The 21,470-nt window shown below is 48.7% G+C and overlaps 15 protein-coding genes across 15 annotated transcripts; 6 read left to right on the forward strand and 9 right to left on the reverse strand.

The window, feature by feature from the left end:
- Positions 1–11: 11 nt before the first annotated feature.
- On the reverse strand, positions 12–1,508 carry GCD1 (translation initiation factor eIF2B subunit gamma; the record flags this gene model as incomplete). Its single annotated transcript, NM_207781.1, has 1 exon — positions 12–1,508. The coding sequence occupies one exon, from the start codon at positions 1,506–1,508 to the stop codon at positions 12–14; it is 1,497 nt and encodes a 498-aa protein (NP_982428.1).
- A 296-nt stretch (positions 1,509–1,804) lies between these two features.
- Positions 1,805–3,103, forward strand: RPT4 (proteasome regulatory particle base subunit RPT4; the record flags this gene model as incomplete). Its single annotated transcript, NM_207782.1, has 1 exon — positions 1,805–3,103. The coding sequence occupies one exon, from the start codon at positions 1,805–1,807 to the stop codon at positions 3,101–3,103; it is 1,299 nt and encodes a 432-aa protein (NP_982429.1).
- A 91-nt stretch (positions 3,104–3,194) lies between these two features.
- On the reverse strand, positions 3,195–4,109 carry HNT3 (DNA 5'-adenosine monophosphate hydrolase; the record flags this gene model as incomplete). The annotated part of the gene is made up of 1 exon (NM_207783.1): positions 3,195–4,109. The coding sequence occupies one exon, from the start codon at positions 4,107–4,109 to the stop codon at positions 3,195–3,197; it is 915 nt and encodes a 304-aa protein (NP_982430.1).
- Positions 4,110–4,326: 217 nt separating this feature from the next.
- MRPL40 (mitochondrial 54S ribosomal protein uL24m) lies at positions 4,327–5,208 on the reverse strand (the record flags this gene model as incomplete). The annotated part of the gene is made up of 1 exon (NM_207784.1): positions 4,327–5,208. One exon carries the CDS (start codon positions 5,206–5,208, stop codon positions 4,327–4,329), a length of 882 nt encoding a protein of 293 aa, NP_982431.1.
- A 293-nt stretch (positions 5,209–5,501) lies between these two features.
- CDC31 (centrin) lies at positions 5,502–6,020 on the reverse strand (the record flags this gene model as incomplete). The annotated part of the gene is made up of 1 exon (NM_207785.1): positions 5,502–6,020. One exon carries the CDS (start codon positions 6,018–6,020, stop codon positions 5,502–5,504), a length of 519 nt encoding a protein of 172 aa, NP_982432.1.
- Positions 6,021–6,208: 188 nt separating this feature from the next.
- Positions 6,209–8,953, forward strand: NIP100 (Nip100p; the record flags this gene model as incomplete). The annotated part of the gene is made up of 1 exon (NM_207786.1): positions 6,209–8,953. One exon carries the CDS (start codon positions 6,209–6,211, stop codon positions 8,951–8,953), a length of 2,745 nt encoding a protein of 914 aa, NP_982433.1.
- A 21-nt stretch (positions 8,954–8,974) lies between these two features.
- SPT14 (phosphatidylinositol N-acetylglucosaminyltransferase SPT14) lies at positions 8,975–10,343 on the reverse strand (the record flags this gene model as incomplete). Its single annotated transcript, NM_207787.1, has 2 exons — positions 8,975–10,265; positions 10,321–10,343. The coding sequence occupies 2 exons, from the start codon at positions 10,341–10,343 to the stop codon at positions 8,975–8,977; spliced, it is 1,314 nt and encodes a 437-aa protein (NP_982434.1).
- Positions 10,344–10,440: 97 nt separating this feature from the next.
- Positions 10,441–12,849, forward strand: AGOS_AAL107W (AAL107Wp; the record flags this gene model as incomplete). The annotated part of the gene is made up of 1 exon (NM_207788.1): positions 10,441–12,849. The coding sequence occupies one exon, from the start codon at positions 10,441–10,443 to the stop codon at positions 12,847–12,849; it is 2,409 nt and encodes an 802-aa protein (NP_982435.1).
- Positions 12,850–13,098: 249 nt separating this feature from the next.
- Positions 13,099–13,560, forward strand: DAP1 (Dap1p; the record flags this gene model as incomplete). Its single annotated transcript, NM_207789.1, has 1 exon — positions 13,099–13,560. One exon carries the CDS (start codon positions 13,099–13,101, stop codon positions 13,558–13,560), a length of 462 nt encoding a protein of 153 aa, NP_982436.1.
- A 161-nt stretch (positions 13,561–13,721) lies between these two features.
- OSW1 (Osw1p) lies at positions 13,722–14,363 on the reverse strand (the record flags this gene model as incomplete). The annotated part of the gene is made up of 1 exon (NM_207790.1): positions 13,722–14,363. One exon carries the CDS (start codon positions 14,361–14,363, stop codon positions 13,722–13,724), a length of 642 nt encoding a protein of 213 aa, NP_982437.1.
- Positions 14,364–14,839: 476 nt separating this feature from the next.
- Positions 14,840–16,597, reverse strand: MEX67 (Mex67p; the record flags this gene model as incomplete). Its single annotated transcript, NM_207791.1, has 1 exon — positions 14,840–16,597. The coding sequence occupies one exon, from the start codon at positions 16,595–16,597 to the stop codon at positions 14,840–14,842; it is 1,758 nt and encodes a 585-aa protein (NP_982438.1).
- Positions 16,598–17,045: 448 nt separating this feature from the next.
- SEC63 (protein-transporting protein SEC63) lies at positions 17,046–19,055 on the forward strand (the record flags this gene model as incomplete). Its single annotated transcript, NM_207792.1, has 1 exon — positions 17,046–19,055. One exon carries the CDS (start codon positions 17,046–17,048, stop codon positions 19,053–19,055), a length of 2,010 nt encoding a protein of 669 aa, NP_982439.1.
- A 72-nt stretch (positions 19,056–19,127) lies between these two features.
- On the reverse strand, positions 19,128–19,607 carry NAT5 (peptide alpha-N-acetyltransferase subunit NAT5; the record flags this gene model as incomplete). Its single annotated transcript, NM_207793.1, has 1 exon — positions 19,128–19,607. One exon carries the CDS (start codon positions 19,605–19,607, stop codon positions 19,128–19,130), a length of 480 nt encoding a protein of 159 aa, NP_982440.1.
- Positions 19,608–19,652: 45 nt separating this feature from the next.
- Positions 19,653–20,732, forward strand: MRX4 (Mrx4p; the record flags this gene model as incomplete). The annotated part of the gene is made up of 1 exon (NM_207794.1): positions 19,653–20,732. The coding sequence occupies one exon, from the start codon at positions 19,653–19,655 to the stop codon at positions 20,730–20,732; it is 1,080 nt and encodes a 359-aa protein (NP_982441.1).
- Positions 20,733–20,787: 55 nt separating this feature from the next.
- Positions 20,788–21,360, reverse strand: TMA16 (Tma16p; the record flags this gene model as incomplete). Its single annotated transcript, NM_207795.1, has 1 exon — positions 20,788–21,360. One exon carries the CDS (start codon positions 21,358–21,360, stop codon positions 20,788–20,790), a length of 573 nt encoding a protein of 190 aa, NP_982442.1.
- Positions 21,361–21,470: the final 110 nt, after the last annotated feature.

The raw sequence follows: 21,470 nt of genomic DNA on the forward strand, positions 1-21,470 counted from the left end.
ACTCGGACTACCTAACGTTCAAAAAGATCGTCCCCCTCGTACTCTTCCTCGTTATACATCTCACTTTGATCCGTGGATTCCTCGGATGAGCTGGTATCCATGTCGCTGTCATCAAATTCGTTTTCACCTTCAATGTAAATATTTGCCAGAGTCTCCCCCTTCAATACAGTCCTTGGGGCTACAGAATAGTACCCTTCCACGTAACAGTTTGTGAGCTTAGTCTTCTTCCCCACCTTACCGAACTTCCCAACAATGACATTTTCCAAGGTTACTTCATCATCTATCTCTGCGCCATCCAAAAGAATGGAGCCTACGATGCGGCAACGGTTTCCTATTTTACAGTTTGCACCAACGACAGAGCGTTTCACATTTGTCTTCCCCAAGATGGTGCAAGAAGCGCCTATCACTGAGTCTGCGCCAATTGCAGATGAGCTGCCAGTAACAGGTACAGTATGGCTGGTTGATGCAGACTTGATCTTTAGGATATACCTGTTGGCCTCCATGTAAGCGCTCAGATTGTTTGCCCTGATGAATATACCCACATCCGGCATGATGAAAATGCTCACCGTCTCCCGTGGCCGAGAATGCTGCCAGGAACGGCGTGCAATATCGCGGAACAACTTTGCAAAAGATTTACGTCCATTCATAGGATCTTTCACCATCTTGGTCTTATTGCGGAAATATGAAGGCCGGATCTGGTTGGGGTTCCTCGACCCGACCTCATCTTCACTGTCGCTGCCATCGCTATCCGCAGCAACAGCGGAATCATCTGTGGACAGCAGATGTACCAGCTCGTGCGAACAGAAGTAGATGTATGAGTTCAAAAGTTTCACGGAAACCGTGGAGTTGGGGTACCGCCATAGCATCTGCGACCGCATCTTCAGATATTTGGTCTTCTCTACGTCCTCTCTGGAGTATATATCCAGCAGCACCGGCTGTTTCATAGAGTCCTCGTTGTCGGTGTAAACGGTGAAAAACTTCTTTATCTGCTTCTTGTCAATGTTCTCGAATGCGTTTTGGTAGTACACCGCCATCGCCAAGCTGTCGTGGTCCCGGTTCAGGTACTGGTCGAGGAAGATCTGCGGCGGGATGTTCGTGATGAAGTCGCAAGGCAGCAGCACAAAGTCGCCCGTGATCCTCTCCAGCAGTTCCTGCTGCAGTATCTCGCCCGTGAACTCGCTCTTTGCGCCAATGAACTGGATTGGCGCGGGCTTGCGCAGGTAGTGTGTGTGGAAGCCGCCCACATTCTTGCTCAGTACGTCGTAGCACTCTTCTCGGAACTGCATGAACCCTGCAAGGCCCTCCTGCATGACTTCTTCGTCCCCTTCGTCCACCACAATGTTGATTTCTTTGAACTGCGCCTGGTCACACCAGTCTAGCACGTACTCAAGCATGGCCCTGTTCGCAACAGGCAGCAGAGGCTTTGGCATCCCCTTGTCGCCGCGCGTGTTCGAGAACGGCGCCAGCTTCAGCCCTTTTCCGCAGAACACAAATGCTTGAAAATTCATTGCTTTGATATCCCGATTGCTGCTGCTCCAGAGTCCTCGAGTGCCCGTACTTATGCGCCTATCGCAAGTCAAATGCTACCGCAGACCCATCAAACTCAGGTACTTTCAAGAAATTTTTCAAAACATTATATACGAATGTCATTTCGTAACATATGATGTTTGAAGTTCTGGGATTCTACCGATTTAAGATGTGTTTTGCCACCGTAGGCGGGACAGTATAACACAGCGGCCACAGTGTGAGAGACAGGTGTGGTAGCATCATTATCATTGTTAGGCTCAGTTGAATACCAGTCAGCATGTCCGAAGAACAAGATCCGCTCATGGCGGCAATGAATGGCGAGGATGGAGACAATAAGGGCGCAAGCGACAACACGGGCACTGGAGCGGCTACCGAAGCGCCAAAGGCAGCGGCTCCGATAGCACCCGAGCAGGAGGCACGGAACAAGGCGTTGTCCCAGTTCAAGAAGAAGCTGCTGGAGCATAGACGGTACGACGACCAGTTAAAGCAGCGGAGGCAGGATATACGAGAGCTGGAGAGGCAATACGAGAAGACAGAGCAAGACATCAAGGCTCTGCAGTCGATTGGGCAGTTGGTGGGCGAAGTGATGAAGGAGCTTTCGGACGAGAAGTACATTGTGAAGGCGTCGAGTGGCCCGCGGTACATTGTGGGGGTGCGCAACAGCGCGGACCGGTCCAAGCTGAAGAAGGGGGTTCGCGTTACACTGGACATTACGACGCTCACGATCATGCGGATTTTGCCGCGCGAGACAGACCCGCTGGTCTACAACATGACGACGTTCGAGCAGGGCGAGATCTCGTTTGACGGAATTGGAGGATTGACGGAACAGATTCGGGAGCTCAGGGAGGTGATCGAGCTTCCGCTAAAGAACCCAGAGATTTTCCAGCGGGTGGGTATTCAGTCTCCCAAGGGTGTGCTACTATATGGCCCACCTGGTACCGGCAAGACCTTGCTAGCGAAGGCTGTTGCAGCGACCATTGGGGCAAACTTTATCTTCTCGCCCGCATCCGGCATCGTTGACAAATATATCGGTGAGTCTGCGCGTATCATTAGAGAGATGTTTGCATATGCTAAGGAACACGAACCGTGTATCATCTTTATGGACGAAGTGGATGCGATTGGTGGGCGGAGATTTAGCGAAGGGACTTCTGCAGACCGTGAGATCCAGCGTACCTTGATGGAATTGCTTACGCAGATGGATGGTTTTGATAACTTGGGTCAGACCAAGGTCATTATGGCTACCAACAGACCTGATACCTTGGACCCTGCTTTATTAAGGCCTGGTAGACTAGACAGAAAGATTGAAATCAGCTTGCCAAACGAGGCAGGTATGCTCGAAATCTTTAAGATCCACACTGCTAAGGTTAAGAAAAGCGGTGAATTTGACTTCGAAGCGGCGGTTAAGATGTGCGACGGCTTCAATGGTGCAGATATCCGCAACTGTGTCACCGAAGCAGGGTTCTTCGCCATCAGAGATGATCGTGACTACATTATACAAGAGGATCTGATGAAGGCTGTCAGGAAGGTTGCAGAGGTTAAGAAGTTGGAAGGTAAGTTGGAGTACCAGAAGCTCTAACCGGCTGGTATGTATTAATGTACATTATTTAAGAACCCATTTCCATTAGTAAAGCCAACGGCCATATAAATCAAGTAAAGACCCCTTTCAGCTACTTAACCGGGACGAATCTGCAATGGAATTCCTCACCTAGATGTCGCGACAGCGCTGCAAACCTATTAGAAAAGCCCTGCTTACAGTATGTGCAAGTCAATTCAGACTCTCTGATTCGCCTTTCCATGGCATCAGTGTTGGGAACCTCGGCAAGCGGTAGCCTGTCCCACCTCACAAAGAACTCAGTGTTAAAGGAGTTAAAGTGTTTCTTATGCTTCATTGATTTAGAGTAAAAGTCCGTGGTCATGACGTGAATGTGAAGATTTTCCATCGAGGGAACACTGTGCACGCCTACCTGGGTGAAGTTCGCAATGAAATGTGCTAAACTGTTAAATTCCTCGTGGGATGAAAACGGAGAACTACTTCCTGGCTTCAATTTATACTTGGAAGTGAAATCGTGCCATATATAGTTGAGCGCCCAGTCGATGTGCTTCTGGTATTTATCCTTATCTGTTATAGAGAGCTGGGTGGGGTGCTTTAATGTTGTCTTAATGGCTCTGGGGATTACAAGTACGTGCTGTTGTGCTTTAGGGAACTTATCCTTGATGATCACAGCATGCTCATCGTAATATAGCAATTCGTTCTCCCATTTCGATGGCGCCATAATATATTTGAAGAATTCTATACTAAAGGATCTTTCATTGTGCAACCTGCATTTATGGACCCCCCATTCATATGTCGGCGAGAATTCCTGGATATACTGTGTAAACGACATCGTTTCATCGACTTGTGTGTGGTAGCGTGCCAGGTGTTGCTTTGCCGCATATTCACTGAATCTGGATGCCTCAAAAGTTCTCCTACAATGCTTACACACACGAATATCATCTTTAAGAAGCCAATGAGTTAATATCGGGTTCTCATCGACCCCTGGCTCAGAAGTGGTCTTCTCTTCGACATAGTAAATTTCCGACATGTCGCAAAGAAGAATAAGAAGACAAAAATATATTCGAGGGATGCGCAAGTATATAGTAAGCGATCGTGGATATTTTCAAGTCACGAGATATCCTGCCGTCTAGCACAGAAATATTTATAGTTTGCGCTTGGCCACCTCGCATCCTACGTATATATGAATTGAGGATGCAATGACTATGTACATGTAGTTGCTCGAGGAACTGGAGCCAGCGAGGCGACTATAAGTTTTTCGTAAAGTGCTCATACAGTTTCGCACCTATAGCCTCCTTGTCATCATCCGTCAACTTGTGAGTTGGAATGTTGGCCCTCTCTTCTTTCTGCTTGGCGTAGGCCTTCTCTGATTCGGTCATCGGCATCTTTGGAGCCACGAGTCTAGCAATGTCTCTGGTTGTCAACGTGCCCCGTCTGTACTTGGATTTGTGGTTCCGCACGGTGTACAATGCAGCGTTAGGGATTGGAGTCCGGACAGCGGTTTCCACAAAGAAAGTCTGCTCCCTGGCGGTCTGCGGGTCGGTCGCAAGCGCCCCATCGGCGGTCTGCTCTGGCACTGGCCACGGGATCACGAGGTCCTCCTGGCCGGCAACACATCGGTACGGCATCATTTTCTTGTAGTTCTCGTCGTAGTAACTACCGCGGAACACAATGTCGTGTACTGCAACTGTGCGCACCTTGCCAGGCGCGTCCGGGTCGTCGATGTCCGCCACCAGCTTGATGTCTTCCTGCCGCACCGCCTGCGGTATCAAAGTCATGTGTGTCTTCTGACCCTCAGTCCAGTACTCCTTGGGCACGGGCACCTGCCGGGTGGGCCCGTTCTCGTCCAGCATGTAGCCGTTGGTCTTCTTGTCGTGTGAGAAAACCTTGCTGATATTACCTCTGAACTTTCCTTCCTTCACCACCACTACCCGATCACCAGGTAAGAACTTCCACTTGCGCACGCCACTGAACTGCTCCTCCTCGGCCGCCGGTGGAAGAGAAGGCTTCATGAATTCTGGGTACATCTTGGTCTGCATGGCATTGATTGCCAAGCGATCTTTGTGCGTGCGGCCCGCAAGCTGCTTTATGAATCGATCACCAGCCTTGCTTATATACTTGTAACTCATCTAGGTGCCCTGTGGTTCAACTTCAGCTGCCTCTATGGACCATGTCTCTCTACCTATACGCAAGAGGCTTCAACGAACATCGCGAAACAGCTGAAAATTTTCAAGCATATACATCCGTGAACCTCATAGTGAGCTGCTGGCGCGAGGGACTGGCGCATCTCACCGCGAGAGGGCCGTAGGCCACCGCCACCATCAGGGACCTCAGCTGTGGACGGGTCGTCCTGGCGGCCAGCCGGCCGCATCGCGTGTTCGCTGCTTTCCACCGATGCGCGCGGAGCGCGCCGCAGAATAGCTTAGTTGTCCGTGCAGATAGCAATAAATTCCTCCTCGTTGATCTCTCCGTCGCCATCCAGATCAAACTCGTCTATCATGGCGGCCAGCTCCTGGTCCGTCAGGTTCTCGCCGAGCTCTTTGACTACGCGCTTGAGGTTCTTGATGCTGATCTTGCCTGTATGGTCGTCGTCGAAAAGCTTGAACGCCCGCTTGATCTCATCCAGCGGATCGCGCTGGAGGATCATCTCGCCAACGACCAGGTAGAAGTCGTCGTACGAGATCAGCCGCCGCCCGTCAGTGTCGTACTTGTCGATGATCTCGAGAATGTCGCGCTTGTCCATCTCGAAGCCTAGCGCGCGCAGCGCCACCTTGAACTCGTGGAAGTCCAGGTACCCGTCGTTGTTCATGTCGAACAGCGAGAACGCCTCGTAGATCTCCTGCTTCTGCTCTTCCAGCAGTTCCTTCTGGAGCACCCCGTTGTCCACATTGCTGTTCTTGGACCCAACGCGTGCGTTCGCCCTCCTGTGGATGTTACTCATTCTGCCAGTATCTAGTGCACGCTGCTAATCTGTCCCTCAACTCTGTCTAACGATAGATCTTAGTGTTGATTAGATGTTGCGTTTTGGTGAAACGCGAGCTTTTAAGCAGTTTTTCGTCTATTAGCTACATTGATCACTTAAGCGTACCACAGAGAAACAGGTTTAAGAACAGTGGCGAGGCTCGTGGCATGGTTAAGGTTGGGGACAGAGTCAAGGTGCGCGGGCTTGTTGGTGTTGTGCGGTACCTTGGCGAAACGAAGTTTGCTGCGGGGCAGTGGGTAGGGATTGAGCTAGATGAGGCATTGGGCAAGAACGATGGTTCGGTGCAAGGCGTGAACTATTTCCGGCCTAGTAAGCGCGGGGGGCTGTACGGACTTTTTGCGCGTGCGGAGACGGTGGTGGTAGTGGCGGATGGGCTACCGCGGTCGAGGCTTCCGAAGCCGCTGAAGACGCCTTCGGTCGACGGCGGTAGCCGCACAGCAAGCCCCGGGCCCACCAGTGTGGCCAGCATGGCAACAGGGCGGCCGCGGAGCCGCACTACGCCGTCCAGGGATTCAGGAACGTCCGCAGGGTCGCAGGATAACGGCACGCCCCTGCGGATGTCGGCGTCGCCGCGGTCGTCGGTGCCGCCGCCGTTGCTCAGCGGCTCGCCGGTGCTTCTGCCGCCGCTCGAAGAGACGAAGCTACAGAAGGTGGTGGAAAAGCTGCAGGAGAAGTTGTACCGGCTCCATCTGGAGTGCAAGGAGCTGAAGCGGCGGTTGGAGGAGCAGGCGCAGTCGGAGAAGGTGGAGACGCTAGTGCGCGATGTGGAGGTGCTGGCCATTGCGAAGGTGTCACTGGAAGAGGAAAAGGAGGAACTCACGCAGCGGCTCTCATCGCTGGAGGCAGACTACGCGACTGTCGTTGGTGAATTGGGCCAATATCGCGAAGAAGTGGAACTGCGACGCAAGATCGACCTGGAAGAGGCCTCGCGGGACGATGTGGGCGCAGATGTCCTCTGGAAACAGAACGAGCTGATGAAAGATGCCCTTCTTCAGCTGGAGGGCTCTTTAGAAGCGACCAACCAGCTTGTAGTAACCTTGCAGGAGGAGAAGGTGCAACTTGCAGAAGATAACAATCTTCTGCTGAAGAATATTGAGGAGCTGAAAAACCAGCTGTCAGATGCCCAGTCTACGATCGACGATCTAGTAGCACAAGTGGATGCGGAAGGGAATGTTTCTCATATTGTTGAGTCGTTGACGACGCAAAACTTGGCGCTGACAGAGCAGATCGATCAGCTTAACAAGCAGCTGAACGAGGTCAGCAGCAAAAATGAGGTCACTGCAGAGCTAGAACAGGTTTACAAAGAGGTGGAACGTGAACTCCTGCAGCAGATCCACAGTCTCCAGCAAAAGGTGGAGGATGATGAGCTTGTAATTTCGAGGCTGACAGAGAAGAATGACGAACTGGAATTTTTGCTGGAGAGCAACCAGCCAACATCTGTAGATGATTCGATTGTTGACGATTTACGAAACACAATTGTAATTCTAGAAAACGATAAGTGCAGGTTGAGGCTAGATGCGGAGTTCCTCCACGAGAAAATCAGAGCGCGGAAGCCAGATCCCCTCAAAGAATATACTTATCAGTTGAACTACCTTGCTATGCTAGTGGGTGATAACCCTTCTTATGAGGAAACCCCCACGATAGAGATCAGAATCACATTGGTATACTTGTCCGCGGTGTGTGAAACCATTGCCGGCTTGTATTCCATGAAGTCAATTGAGGAAGACAGTGTTGATTATATAATCAACGCCATTCCGCTCGACAAGTGGATTACCAGGTACCAGAATGGGCAGAATTTGAATATAGACCGCTATCAAATATGGCTGAAGTTACTTGATGCCCACCCGTTGTTGGAAATTTCTGCTAATCTGGTCTACGGCACCTTTCTACGACTGTGTGTGGATGTGACACCAGCACTCCTCGCCATCCTCAAAGGTTCACTATCTACTCAAGAGATACAGGATATATATGGTTGCTTTCAGACGATTGAGAAGATTCTGCTTGCAATCATAAAGGAAAACAACCTGCATGAGCGCTTGATGTCCTTTAAGACGCTAGAGGTCATGCCGGTGCTATCTCAGCTGTTCTTAATTGTTGACAAGCTTCTACAGAATGATGCCGCTGAAACTGTCGTAAGTGAACTACAGGAGCTTCAGAAGATTATGGCTGAAGCTGAGCTTGAACTAGTAGAAGCACCCGCTGATGCTACCTCAGAAAAATCTCTCGATGACTTACCGCCCGAAGAGCATACCCCACCTGAGGTGATGATCAGACTTCAAAAATACGAAGAAATGCTACAAGAAAAGGAAACAGCCATAGAGGAACTGATGTTAAAAGTCCGTGTGCTTGACATTAAAAATGAGAAAACAAAAGAGCATGAGAACACTATAATGAAGTTGCGGGGAGAGCTTGACGAGCTTAAAGAAAAGAATCAATCCCTTCTCAAGAAGTCAGATGAGCTACAAAAGACAAGCGCACTATTAGAAGAAAGAATACAAAAAGAGAGAGCTAATCGGTATACGTTGATTTCCACAAAAGGATACTCTGAGCTTTTGGAAGAGAAACTAAAGATGGAGAAATTAGACTTGATCTCCGAAATTAGTGACCTAAGGAAAGTTATTCGGTCCCTGGAACACGTAGAAACTCCAGATTCTCTCAGCTGGCTAAAAGAGTCACTTACGATGGAAAAAATGCGTAGCCCACCTATAAGGACAAAAGTCAACGAACTGCTAAACGTGCTACAAATGTCGGTGAGAAACTGTGACGTCCTCCCTATATCGGGTCCGCAACATGAGTGGCAACCGAAGCATAAGATCGTCAAGTACCATTTGTCTACTTTGGTTGAAAGGGAGGCATTGATTAAACGCATGACTAACAACATATATACCTAGGTAGATTTCAGATAGATATTTTTACACTTTCTTCGGCCATTTTGGGGCAATGTCGATTTCACTGCGAGGATACCACCATTCAAGCACATACCACAAAATATATTCAGTGATACAGCAAAGGGTGTAGAGAGTACGAGCCCATACTTTATCTCTATGGTAATACTTCTTCAGCATCACATTCCAATCCTTATTCGCAGGATTTCTCTGGCATTTTGCATACACCTGAACGGTACGCCTAGCTACATCCATCCAGTCGTACATTTGGGAAACCTGTTCATGAAAGGCCATCCGATCGACCTTCTTCTCTCTTAAAATTCCGATTGCTTTATTTGTGGCCTCAACGAGACAGGAAACCGATGTTTCAGATGCATACACGGTCATGTTTTCTGGAAGAACCTCGGGAATGCCCCCAACTTTCGTTGTTACGATGAGCAGTCCACATGACGCGGCCTCAACTAAAACTGTCCCGAAGGCTTCCGTGAGACTAGCATGTAAATATATGTCACCCAAGCACATGACTTCGCGCACATTCTCGTGCTGCACCGCGCCTAGCAGCTGCACACGATCCTGTAGCCGATATGATTCTATCATCTGCTGGAAATGCACAAAGTTAGGTCCATCGCCCGCAATGATGAAGTCCACAGAGCTATGCATTTCGCACACACGTGGAATCAGATGTGTTAGTAGGCCGGCGCCCTTATTTGGGAACAATCTGGAAATCACCACGATAGTAGTACGCCCAGTGGCTACGCGGCGATCTGCTTCTAACGGCTTGAAATCTTTCCCGACTACAGCGTTTGGAATCACGGACACCGTAGAGGGATCGATCTCTGCTCGCAGCACCATATTCTCCTTGCAGGTGTGAGATACGCATATCACCTGGTCGACACACGTGAGCGTGAACTTTAGCAGTTTGTTCACCAGAATGGAACCGATACTTTCGAAGCCGTACAGCGAATGATCCGTAAATACCGTGTATATCCCCAGTGTGTTGGCATGCAGAATGCTCTCATGTGCCAGAGTTGAGACGCTAACATGCGAATGTACCAGCTCTACCTTTTCTCTCAGTAGAATGTTGCGAATAATTGGAAAGCTAGCAAATACAGTGGGCAAAGTCGTTTCTCGATACAGAACCAGGTAGGGCACGTAGTACACCTTCAGCCCATTCGTCAGATATCGCACCCCAGTGCGATCACCATATGCGTGTGTAATAATGATCACTGAGTGCCCAAGCTCTATCAGCTTCTGCGAAAGGTGGTATATATGAAATTCCACGCCACCTAGTTGAGGGTAGAAGAAGTCACACACCATGCTTTAACCAGAATAATTAGTATTCATGTTGGTTCTCCATATGGTGAGCTACATACGCTATGTTCATAGCTGCCATCATGATTGTTCCCAGCCGTTCTGGTCTGTTAGTATTGGCTCGCTGCTGGCCTTAGTTTTCAGACTTTGAAACTTGATACTAAGCCTCTTAGTCTCACTTTATGATAAGTGACAGTAATAGAGCTTGCAGGCCTATTACTATGCAAATCAACAGGGGATATATTGCTGTTGCTGGGGATGATGAGTCTGTGCAAGAAGCACCAGGACTTGGTCGATCCCAAGAGGGCGGTGGGCAGCCACATGGTCTACTGCCTTCTGAGCCCCCTTCCTACGGAGAAGCGCACAGTGAGTTAGAGGGGCAAGGATCACAATTTGAAATGGAGTTCAGTGATTTAGAGGGCGACAGCTACCAAGGGCGGTTTCAGAAACTTCGAGAGCAGTTCAAGTACAAAGTGCTCGATCGAGTACGGAACCGGATTATAGATCCGTTAGGCTACTTGATGCAGTTTCTGTCCGAAAAGACAGACTACTACCTGAGCAAGGTTGGAAATCCGTTGCTGCTGCGCCGTTTCTTGTACATTCTGGTGATGTCGGCAATGATGTATTATGTGATGATCAGCGGTTTGCTGCCGAATAACCACAATACAGGCATGCACGGGATGTTCTCGGATCAACAGCAGTTGATTGAATACGCGCGTCGGTGTGTTAACTTTGCAAAGATGGAAGAAGATTTGGAGTACCTGAGCAAGATGCCGCATATGGCTGGCACGAAGGGCGATATGGCGATGCTGAACTATGTGAAGTCGTCATTCTCGAACAACGGACTGAAGGTTATCCAGCGCGATTACCAGACTTACATCAACTACCCGGGGCCTGTTAGCACCGAGATATTCAAGGATGGAAAATCATTGTTTTCGTTCTCTCTTACAGAGGAGAACTTCTGTCCACTGTCGCCCGTTGGAAGCGTCGAAGATGCCAGTATTATCTACGCACACCGCGGGACGCGAGCAGATTTGGAACGTTTGCGTGATGCGCACCTACTAGACGATAAGACAGTGTTGTTAATGCACTATGGGGAAGTTGTGGCAGACCAAGTGTTTTTAGCACAGGAGTTTGGCGCGGTCGGTATTCTTTTTGTATCTGATCCATATGGCACTGACGAGAATGTGATTCAACGAATGCCTGTCGGTCTACCTCAGTATGGAACTGGTAACCCATTAAAACCATCTGCTGCCGAAGACCCGTCTTCGAAGTTGAATGGTAAGGATACCGCAGCGATACCAAAAATTCCCATAATTCCATTGTCCTACAAGCAGGGGCGGCAAATACAAGAAGTCTTAGCGCACTCGGAGCAGACTATAAAATTTAGAAATGGATGGTATACAGGTACTTTGAAAGATATCAAGGTAAATATGAAGTCGGAGCCCAAAGAACGAGAAGACCACCATTCTTGGACTGTTTTTGGTAAGATAGATGGGAGGGAGCAAAATGATAAAGCCATTCTTGTAATGGCATCTCGTGATTCGATAGGATATGGTGCCTCATACCCCAACTATGGCCAAATGATGCTACTTTCCCTAGTTGAACTCTTCCAGCAGATCAAATATAAGTTCGACTGGAAGCCACTGCGCAACATATACTTTGTTTCATTTGATGCTTCCGTTTATAATTCAGCAGATGCTACGGAGTTGCTGTGGAGTGGAGTTGATAAACATAAGAGCCGAATTTACTCAGTCATAGACATCAGCCAGCTGGGCCTGGAATCTGATGGGAAAAAGCAGTTAGATATCCAAGCGCATGCCCTTGTGCAGGCACTATTTAGCCAGGAGCGCGAAAAGTTTGGCTTTGATATGCAAGTTCGTGATGTTGAACAGTACGGTGACTGGACTCCATTCATGGCAAATGGAATCCCTGTGGCTGTGCTCTCTTCTCGGAACGTAGTGGAGCGGAAACTGCCCATTTTTACAAAGCATGATACATTTGAGTACCTCAGCAAGACGGTTCTACAAAACAATGGCTGGGTAAACACCGGTGATCTTTTGCTAGTTGTGTTCCAAGCGCTCCTCAAACTCGCCGATGACCCTTTGATCCCATTCGATATTTTAACTTATGCTGATGACCTAAGCCACCACCTTGAAGACCTCGAACGCATGGCGGAAGGCCAGGATCTGGTCTTCACCCAGGTTAAAGAAGGCCTCAGCATTTGGAGAAAGCTGGGTGAGGACTGGAACGTCTGGCGCTCCACCTGGAACCGCATCGTTATGATCGATAACAACGGTATTGAGCCCTCTATTCTTTCGATTGAAAGGTGGACACAAAACAAAAAACTGAGCAATATCGCCGCCCGTCAGTTTCACCGCCAGGGTCTTCCCGGACGTGCATTCTATAAAAACATTATTTTTGGGCCTTCCCTCTACCTCTCTGATAAGTTTCATTCGTGGTCTTTTCCAGCTGTTAGAGACGCCATACAGAGCGGAGACATGACACGGGCACACGCCGCCCTTAAATACCTTGCCACTATCTTGAAGATATCGGCTGAAAACTATCAGGACGAGACATTAAACTTGTAACATGTAAGCTAACGAGCATAATTAATATGTAGTATAAGGTAGTGCCATTTGTCACGTGACAACTATTTGTCCAGATAAGGCCATTTTTAAGCGTAGCTTATATTGAGGTAATATATACCCTTTACTACACAGCACCAATCCCCTTCGATTCAGAAATAATCCTTAGTTTTGCTTTAATTCTTAAAGCAACGCATACATTATACCCAAGCAGGATACTGAAGCATTAGGTTTGTTCATCTTTGAAATACAATGTCGTTTGTTAAAAATATGCTTTTTGGCGGTGTCGCTACCAGTGAAGACCCTACTGGGCTAACGCAAGACGCCAATGGTGAGGTGTCTAAAGGACAGTCTAGCGTGGAAGAGCCTATCGTTGAGGGCAAGTTCTTTCCAAGGACCCTTTACAAATTTAACGGCCACGACGACGAGAAGATATTCATAGCAGTTAGGGGGAAGGTTTACGACTGCACTACAGGGAGGCAGTTCTATGGTCCCAGTGGGCCATACTCTAATTTTGCTGGCCACGATGCGTCCCGCGGGCTTGCTACTAATTCCTTCGAGTTGGATGCTGTGAAACACTGGGACCAGCCTGTCGACGATCTTTCGGACTTATCGGAGCAACAGCTGGAGGCACTTGATGGGTGGGCAGCACACTTTGAGAAGAAGTACCCATGTATTGGGGTCTTGGTGCCCGAACCCGGCGTCAATTACTAAGGCTTTCTGACTGTTTACAAACTAGAATTATACGTTGTTTTGTAGAGCTATTATTAGTTATTTGCTTGAATTCATACATTATTACAGTTTAGGTTTTCTTATTCGGACGCGAGGCGGCCACGCTAATAGTATCTTGTTTGGAGAGTCTTCAGGATTCACAGTCATACGTTAACAGGATGACGAATAGATAGGGATGGGTAATCGTTTAGACGCAAGCTATATGCCTGGCCAAAGGTCAAGTATTCCGGACGTCGTTTTGATTGCGAGTCTACTAAGACGCAGGTGGAATTTACGACACCCTTCCGGTGATAGTTAACCTTCATGTGTGCATGTTGTATCACCTCGCGCTTTACTGCATGGACCCTTGGTGTCTTCCCGTTGGCCATACCTACGTCATTGCCGCCATTGAAGGTCTTTAGCTTATATTTTCTGCGACTGAGGAGGAGCTTGGATCTCTTGTTCTTTTCTAACACGTTGAACATCGGCGATTTTGCACAACCGCGAGGGAAAGATGCTATAAGTAATGGCATCCTTCTCTTCTTCGGAGTTTCGATGCCGCTTGGCTGGTTTGCGATGTCCTCCAACCTGATTGGACTCAAGGGGATATCTCCATGCTTCTTCTTGTTACCATCGGCCTTCTTATTGCATGTAGAAGCACGACCATTAGCTCGACTAACTTTATGAACCTTGTGTAAGTGCCACCTGCTCCGTACTTTTTGAAGCCCCACGGTATCGTGGAACTTCCGTAACACCTGAAGCATAAGCCGATGTCTCGACTTTCTCGGCTGTGGGGGTGCTCTCATTTTAATTATGTTTTTGCGTTTCGATTCGGTTTGTTTAGCACAAGTTGGTGGTATCGTCAGCCTGTGTTCTCATTTTAAAGGAAGGTCAGTTTGTGTCAAATATCCGTATCTGACGTTGTCGCTTTACTTCCGACAGCTCGAAAAGAGGAGACATATTCATGCCATAATAACAATATACTAGCTTTCTTGGATCTGTAACTGATTAAAAAATACCAGTTTCACTGAACCTGTGCGAGTCATATCTGCGGCTCCGGTGCGCCCCACTAATGTGTAACAAAAATTGCCAGACACTGACACTTATGTCAGCCTACCTTAAAAAAGGCGCCAGCACGGCCATGAAACTGGTCTATGTATCGCATTTTCGAGCGTTAAAACGTTACATGTGTTTATTAAACTATTAACTGGGTATCCTACTATATATTCAGCAGGAAAGGGTGAATTTCGCCAAATATGTAGTCGTTCGAATGTGGCTGTAGTTACACAAAAGCATTCCTAGGCAGGTTGTTGACACTGCTCTGAAAGCTCTTCAAAGCAACATCGTAATCCCAGCCACTTTGTTCGGCTAGCATGTATGTGTATTCGGCATTAAGTTTTGTATCCTGGTGCAAGCGGTTAAGCAGTTGTAGCTGTATTGGACTTAATTTTGCTTGGACCTCTGGTGGAAGCTGTAACGTAGATGGTATGCCCATTGGCTGTGGTACCATTGTATTTGTCAATGGCGGCCCCGGTATCTGGGGGCCTGCTGCCGGTACTGCAACGGGCTGAGCTCCTTGACTCACATCCGCAGTTGGTGTTTTTTTTGGCTCATCTACTCTTATCCAAGCACCTGCAGCATATGGCCTCACTGTCAGCAGATCTGATGCAATAATGACACTACCCTGTGTGGGGACAATCGTCCATGTTCTATCAAAGGATTTTTTCGAAAGCTTATTCTGGGCGCTATTCTGTTGGCCATGGTTGTACCGTCTATGCCTTGCGTTATAACTGTATGACTTGGTATTCTCAACCTCTGGTTTGGAAACCTCTTCGAAAAACCCATGGAGAGTAATTACAAACCCCCCCACCTGGCTATATGTCCATGTTTGCAAAGAATACTTCTCTGGCTGTTCTTGGAGGAAGTGCTTTGTACCTGGTAAAGCTTTGAATATGTTCCCAATTGCATCCGGCCCCATTCCAAGGCGCTCCTGCTTCGACTTCTCGCTTGACACCTTCGTCATATTGCGGGAAGAAGGTAGGTAATGCCCAAACGATGGGCTCTGGTCTGCCTCTGGAACGGTGGCAGCTGGAATAGAAGAGTCAACGCTGACGGAAAATTGAGATTGCGGCGTGTAAAGGGCCATGAGTTGCTTCCTGTCCGTATCCCAAAGTCTCAAGAAGTTGGTCACAAAGTCGATTGCTGAACTGCCCAATGTGTCGTTTTCAAAGAAAAACTGCTGTAGTCGCATAGGCAGCGAATATAATGCATTTAACCTTTGCTCATCTCTCACCAGGTTGTTGTCCAGTATCACAAGTTTTGGGAAAATCCTCAGCATTTCCGAACGATACATCGGGTCGTTTGCCACCGGGTTATTCATCAGAAGCAGTTCGCGCAGTTCGCGGAACTTGTTCTTCCATACCTCCAGCGACTGGAAGCGCGCTATCTGGTTATTGGCAAGACACAAGTTCCGCAGCCGCGGAAATGTTTGCGCAAGCGAGGTTATGCTGTTCACATCCTTCAGCCCATTGTTCGACAGATTTACAGACTCCACAACTAGCTGAGGCTCGCTGCCTGCCAGCTTCATCAACGCCATGAACATCTTCGACTGTGTAGACATCGAGGAAACGAGACCGTGCTGCGTCAGGTCTGGGTCCGCGTACAGACCCCCAAGATCAAGCATCTTTGTCTGCACGTTGTACCGCTTCATCAGGAAGTTACGCAGCAGCGTGATTGTGTTCGACGTTGTGGCCCCCGTGCCGTCCTCGTCCAGCTTTTCAAACTTCAACGCGTTACCAGCAAACCGGATCCCATTGAACTTCAGCAACGCGGGAACGTCCTGCTTGTTCACAAAGCCTATGATCTGCCCGCCCTGTACGTATGAGTCCTGGATTCCGATCCGCGTTTTACGCGCCACAAAGTTTAGCAGGTCCTGTTGCGTTGCATTCTGCCATCCCCTAACTGCAATCTTGGACCGCGACTGTTCCTGGTGCTGTGCTGCCAGTGTGCTCAATTGGTTGACGTTACCAAACCCGTTCATCCCTTTGCTCAGTATATCCAAGGGGGCCTAGCCTATACAGCGCCGATCCGTAGATGAGTTGGCCTGCACCTGGTCGGTGTTCGACATCGGGGAGCGTCGGGCTCGTTTTTTTGGTCAAAAAAAATTTCACCACCGTGGAAAGCTACCCAGCAACCCGCGCCTAGCGCACCACAGTTCCGTTTACTGCAGTAGAAGCATAGCAAAGAAAGCACCACTGTATTATGGCCTGGTCCATGGTACTCCAATGCTAGTAGCTACTTGAATCACGTGATATATCGTTTTGTACGCTATTGTCATCCTCTACGTGATTTTCGTATCACTTTACACGTGTGGAGATGCTGCCCGCGCCGAATTTTCGGTGGCGGTTGAACACGTCTACTAAACACTAGGGTCCGCAGTGCAGTAAGGAACTTGCACAGTGGGCCTCTGCACGGTTGTTTAAGATCTAATGACTCTGAACTACGAGTACGACGAGTCGGATGAAACATGGCCGTTCTTCTTGCTGACCGTGCTTTTGATGGTGCTGGTGCCAGCGACGGTGGTACAGCTCTACAGAGCAGTGCGCCGCAATGTGGGGGCACGGGACATTACGGAGCTGCAGCGGATACAGCAGAAGTATAGTGGCGCGGCCGTGCAGGATTACCAGCGGAAGCACCGGGGCCAGGGTCCTGCGGACGTGATTTTCAGCAAACGCAGCGCGCTGATAATAGTGGGCTGGGTTCTTGTCTCGTATCTGGTGAACAGGATTGCAAGCAACGAAACGTTGCACGATTCATACAAAAATGTGTTTGACCCCTACGAACTACTGCAGGTGGGGTCGGGAGCGACAGATCGGGAGATCAGGTCTGCATACCGGAAGCTGTCTGTGAAGTTTCACCCGGACAAGCTGGCAAAGGACTTACAGGATACGGAGCGCAGCGTGCTTGAGGAGCAGTATGTGTTGATCACGAAGGCGTACAAGGCGCTGACGGATGACGCTACGCGGGACAACTTCCTGCGGTACGGGCACCCAGACGGGCCGCAATCCACCACACATGGAATTGCCTTGCCGAAGTTCCTCATTGAGGGCTCTGGGTCGCCCCTTGTTGTCGTTACCTACTTTTTACTGTTAGCACTGGTGCTTCCTGGCCTTGTTACTCGCTGGTGGGCGAACACTCAGTCGTACACGAACAAAGGTCTGAACACGGAGACTGCATCGTATTTTGTCGACAAACTGTTTAACAACAAGCCTTCGGAAACGGTGGATGAGGCCACGATCATGAACTGGCTTTCCCATGCGAAAGAGTATAGATCGAAGTACCCCGGTTTGACGGCGGAGGCGATTGAAGGTATTTTCCAAGACCACATTCACAGGCGCCACAGCGGCCCATTAGAGGGATTCAAGTTTGATATTATTGCAAAGTCTGCAGTACTTCTTCACGGTCTCCTTGATATTGCAGCAAGCTGCAGAAACACCGAAATATGCATCGCCGTGATTGAAACCTCGAAGTCCATTGTGCAAGCGCTGCCAGCTTCTCCAAATGCGCAAATCCTACAATTGCCGAATGTCGAAAAGGACCGTTTCCTAGCCAACAGCAAGGGAGAGAACGTTCACACCATTGGGAAACTATTCACATTTGACGATAATAAGATAGGCAAACTGCTTGGGATTGAAGACCCCGCAACTCTCAAGGAGACGCTCTACGTAGCGTCTCAAATTCCTCATCTGAAGGTTATTGACGCGCAGTTCAAAGTGCCTGGTGAAGCAAGTGTAACTCCCTCATCTACTCCACATATTGTGGTGAAGGTCCTGGTCCGTTCTGCAAAGCACAAAATGATCCCAGCGACTTTGATACCCAATGAAAAGCTGCAGGAATCTGAAGACTTTGGAAGCTTGCGTGATCCCTTTGCTGTAGTTAACGAACAGCCCCTGGTTCCTGCTACTTTTGCGCCTTATTTTCCAACTGAGAGGCACGGTGGTTGGTGTGCTCTTGTCGTGTTGCAAAAGGATGGGAAAATTATCCAAACTCCTCTCGTGATGACCAGACTATCCTTTGCAAATTTGGCGAAAGACTTTGATAAAAGAACCGTTCAGGATCTCGACGCGGAATTCAATCCAGACGACTGGGAAGTTGGCACGATTAAGATCCCACTGGCGCAACCAGCTCCTCCTGAGAAGGGTGACTACTTCTTCCGGATCATTATAAAATCCACTGAATACTTCGGTGGTGATTTAGATTTCACGATGCCTATGCAAGTCCGTGAACCAGTGAAGGAAGACGAGCTGGATGATACTGCGTCTATTGGAGACGACACAGCTCAAGAGGATAGTGATAGTGATGAGGAGAACGAACTCGACAACGAAGACAGCGACTACACAGACATCGACACTGACACAGAAGTCGAGGACAATATCACCACTGCTGACTCTGTAGGGGAGAGCCCTGATGAAACCGAGAAGTTAACCGCGGAAGAATAGTGTACTAATGATATATACAATACAAAAATAATATACAAAAATGCCGGCATAGCAAATGCGCTAAGCTGGGTGTCATACCAACCATTTCACTAGATTCCTTTCCGCCTGTGAGCCATTTTCACAAGACCCACTTTTATCCCCCAAAAGCTCAAATCCATGAGACTGATACCACTGCAACTCGCCAGTTGCACTTGCAGCAACGGTAACATATATTGCCCGTGGCTGAAACGGTTTGGTCTCCTTTTCAACGTAGTCCAAGAGTTTAGTGCCCACTCCTTTACCGCGATATGCCTCCAGGACGGCAAGAGTATCTATGACGACAGCAGAGTGACCTCTCATGTCCTGAATTCTTGCCTTAACGGCACCAACAGCCACCTCTCCGTAAAACGCCAATTGCGAGTAGAGTGTGGACTTGTCGTCTTTCTTGCTTGAAAAGAGTTCCTTGCCGAACTCATCTGAGTATTCTTTTTGGCTAGACTTCTTAACTATCACATCAAATGTGCCGACTGCTGTTGGATACACTTCATCCACGGTAACTAGTTCGCGAGACATCTTTCTATCTTCCACTTCAATCAAAGATTTGCATGTAGTTAATATATGAGGAAAACTGTTTCAAGTACTTTCACGCCGTTCATCAAGCTCCGCCGTTTAGCAAATATCTGGGAGCAGCCAAGTGTTGCAACAGAAGGAATGTTAAGGCATGCTAGAGGATATTCGGTAGCTCGTAGAGCTAGCCAAGGACTGCGCGCTCATGACGTTAGAGGCATGGAAAGCATGCAGGCGAAGATAGTGGAATTCCGCACGAATTTAAAGAGAATACTAGCGTTGAACAAGATTCCGACAGACGGGTCACCTGAATATACAGTACTACTCACTTCCTGTCGCGAAGCTGGAGTAGCTGAGGAGCTTCCACTACTGCAAAAGATGCCAATATTACGCAGTAAGCTTCGCGATGATCCGTTTTCGAATGCAGCGGTGAGACGAATTATAAATACCATAGAACATGGGCAGAAACATGCCAGGATGCAGGCGCCGTTTCCAGAGTCTGAATTCAAAAATACACACTGTAGAGATAAAGCTACCGATGGTTCACCTGGTGATTTTGACCAGGGTACGAGCTTGTCTGCTAAAAGGGAACAAGACCTTAAAATCATCCAGGATTTGCTCCGGCCTGTGACCTCGCCAGCAGCGCCGGTTAGGAAATACGACTGGAATATTCAGGGCAAGAAACAACGCCCGATGGTGAAGTATGGCGATCTACTCCCTTTTGGTAACGATTATCGCAAGACGCAGCGCTACAGGTTCAAGTACATGAGTCTTCTAAGAGATGGTGGAGAAAATAAATCATCGAGCCTGGAAACACTTATTTATGACATTACAAGGCATTCTGCGCAAGTTACAACAAATGAGACATCCTCTTTGTACTCCATTGATAATAAGGACTTGTTTACGCTTATCAATGGTAGCTCCTTCTCCCCGGAAGAAATGTTGGAGGTAATAGATAGACACACTGCACAGGGCTGGAAACTCGTTGGTGAGGTGCGGGGTGAGCCCACCAAGGTGGTATTTCAGCGAAAGCAACGCACGGAGAAACCGGAGATGCGTCTTGCGCGGGTAATATACACAACAGGCGCCCTTGTGGCTGGCGGACTGCTCATGAGCTATTTCTATATTTGATATTCATTGCATGTGTAGTTAGATAATATAGTACAGCGATATCCTCCGCATCGGTTCACTCCATATGTACATCTGCTGCTGCTGCAGGCTGTGCCACAGGCTTCGTACCCCCCACAACTCTTTCAGCCCGCTCGTTGATCCTCACCAATTTCAGCGTCGCCAATGCACCGAACGTGCCGTTCCACCGCCGAAGAAAAGCGACGTTGTCCGCGTCCGTGAGATCTGGGCACAGGAAGCCGGTTCTTAACTCTTCCAGCTCTAGCCGCTTCTTCGCCTCCAGCAGTTGGTGCCGGCTAGTTGGCGGCCTATTGGCTCGCCTTTTCTTTTTCAACTCCTCCAGCTCATCGTCATCACGCCCAATGAACTCCCGAATTAGCAGCAAGCATTGCTCGTGCGTGAAAGTCAGCTGCTCCTTAAGCTGCTCCACATTTATCGCGTCCTGTATAAACTTCACACGCGCAAGCTCGTTTGATCTCTTCTCGTTGTGCGCTCTCTTTTTAGTCTGGATCTTCTCATCACGGATAGTGGCCTTATTCAATTGCTGCAGCTTACGCCCTTTTGGGTGGATGGTGTGCTGCTTGTTTTTCATGCCCTTTTGGAGCTTAGAAAGTGACTTGGTGACAGGCATGGTGGCAGGTGTCTATCGATGATGCTCGCGGGAAATGACCTGTAGTTGCGATGAGATATTGTTCTTTTGCAGATTAATCATTTTTCAACATCCAGGCTTACTTCGTTAGG

This window comes from Eremothecium gossypii, chromosome I (genome assembly GCF_000091025.4).
Source record: "Eremothecium gossypii ATCC 10895 chromosome I, complete sequence".
Lineage (NCBI taxonomy): Eukaryota > Fungi > Ascomycota > Saccharomycetes > Saccharomycetales > Saccharomycetaceae > Eremothecium > Eremothecium gossypii.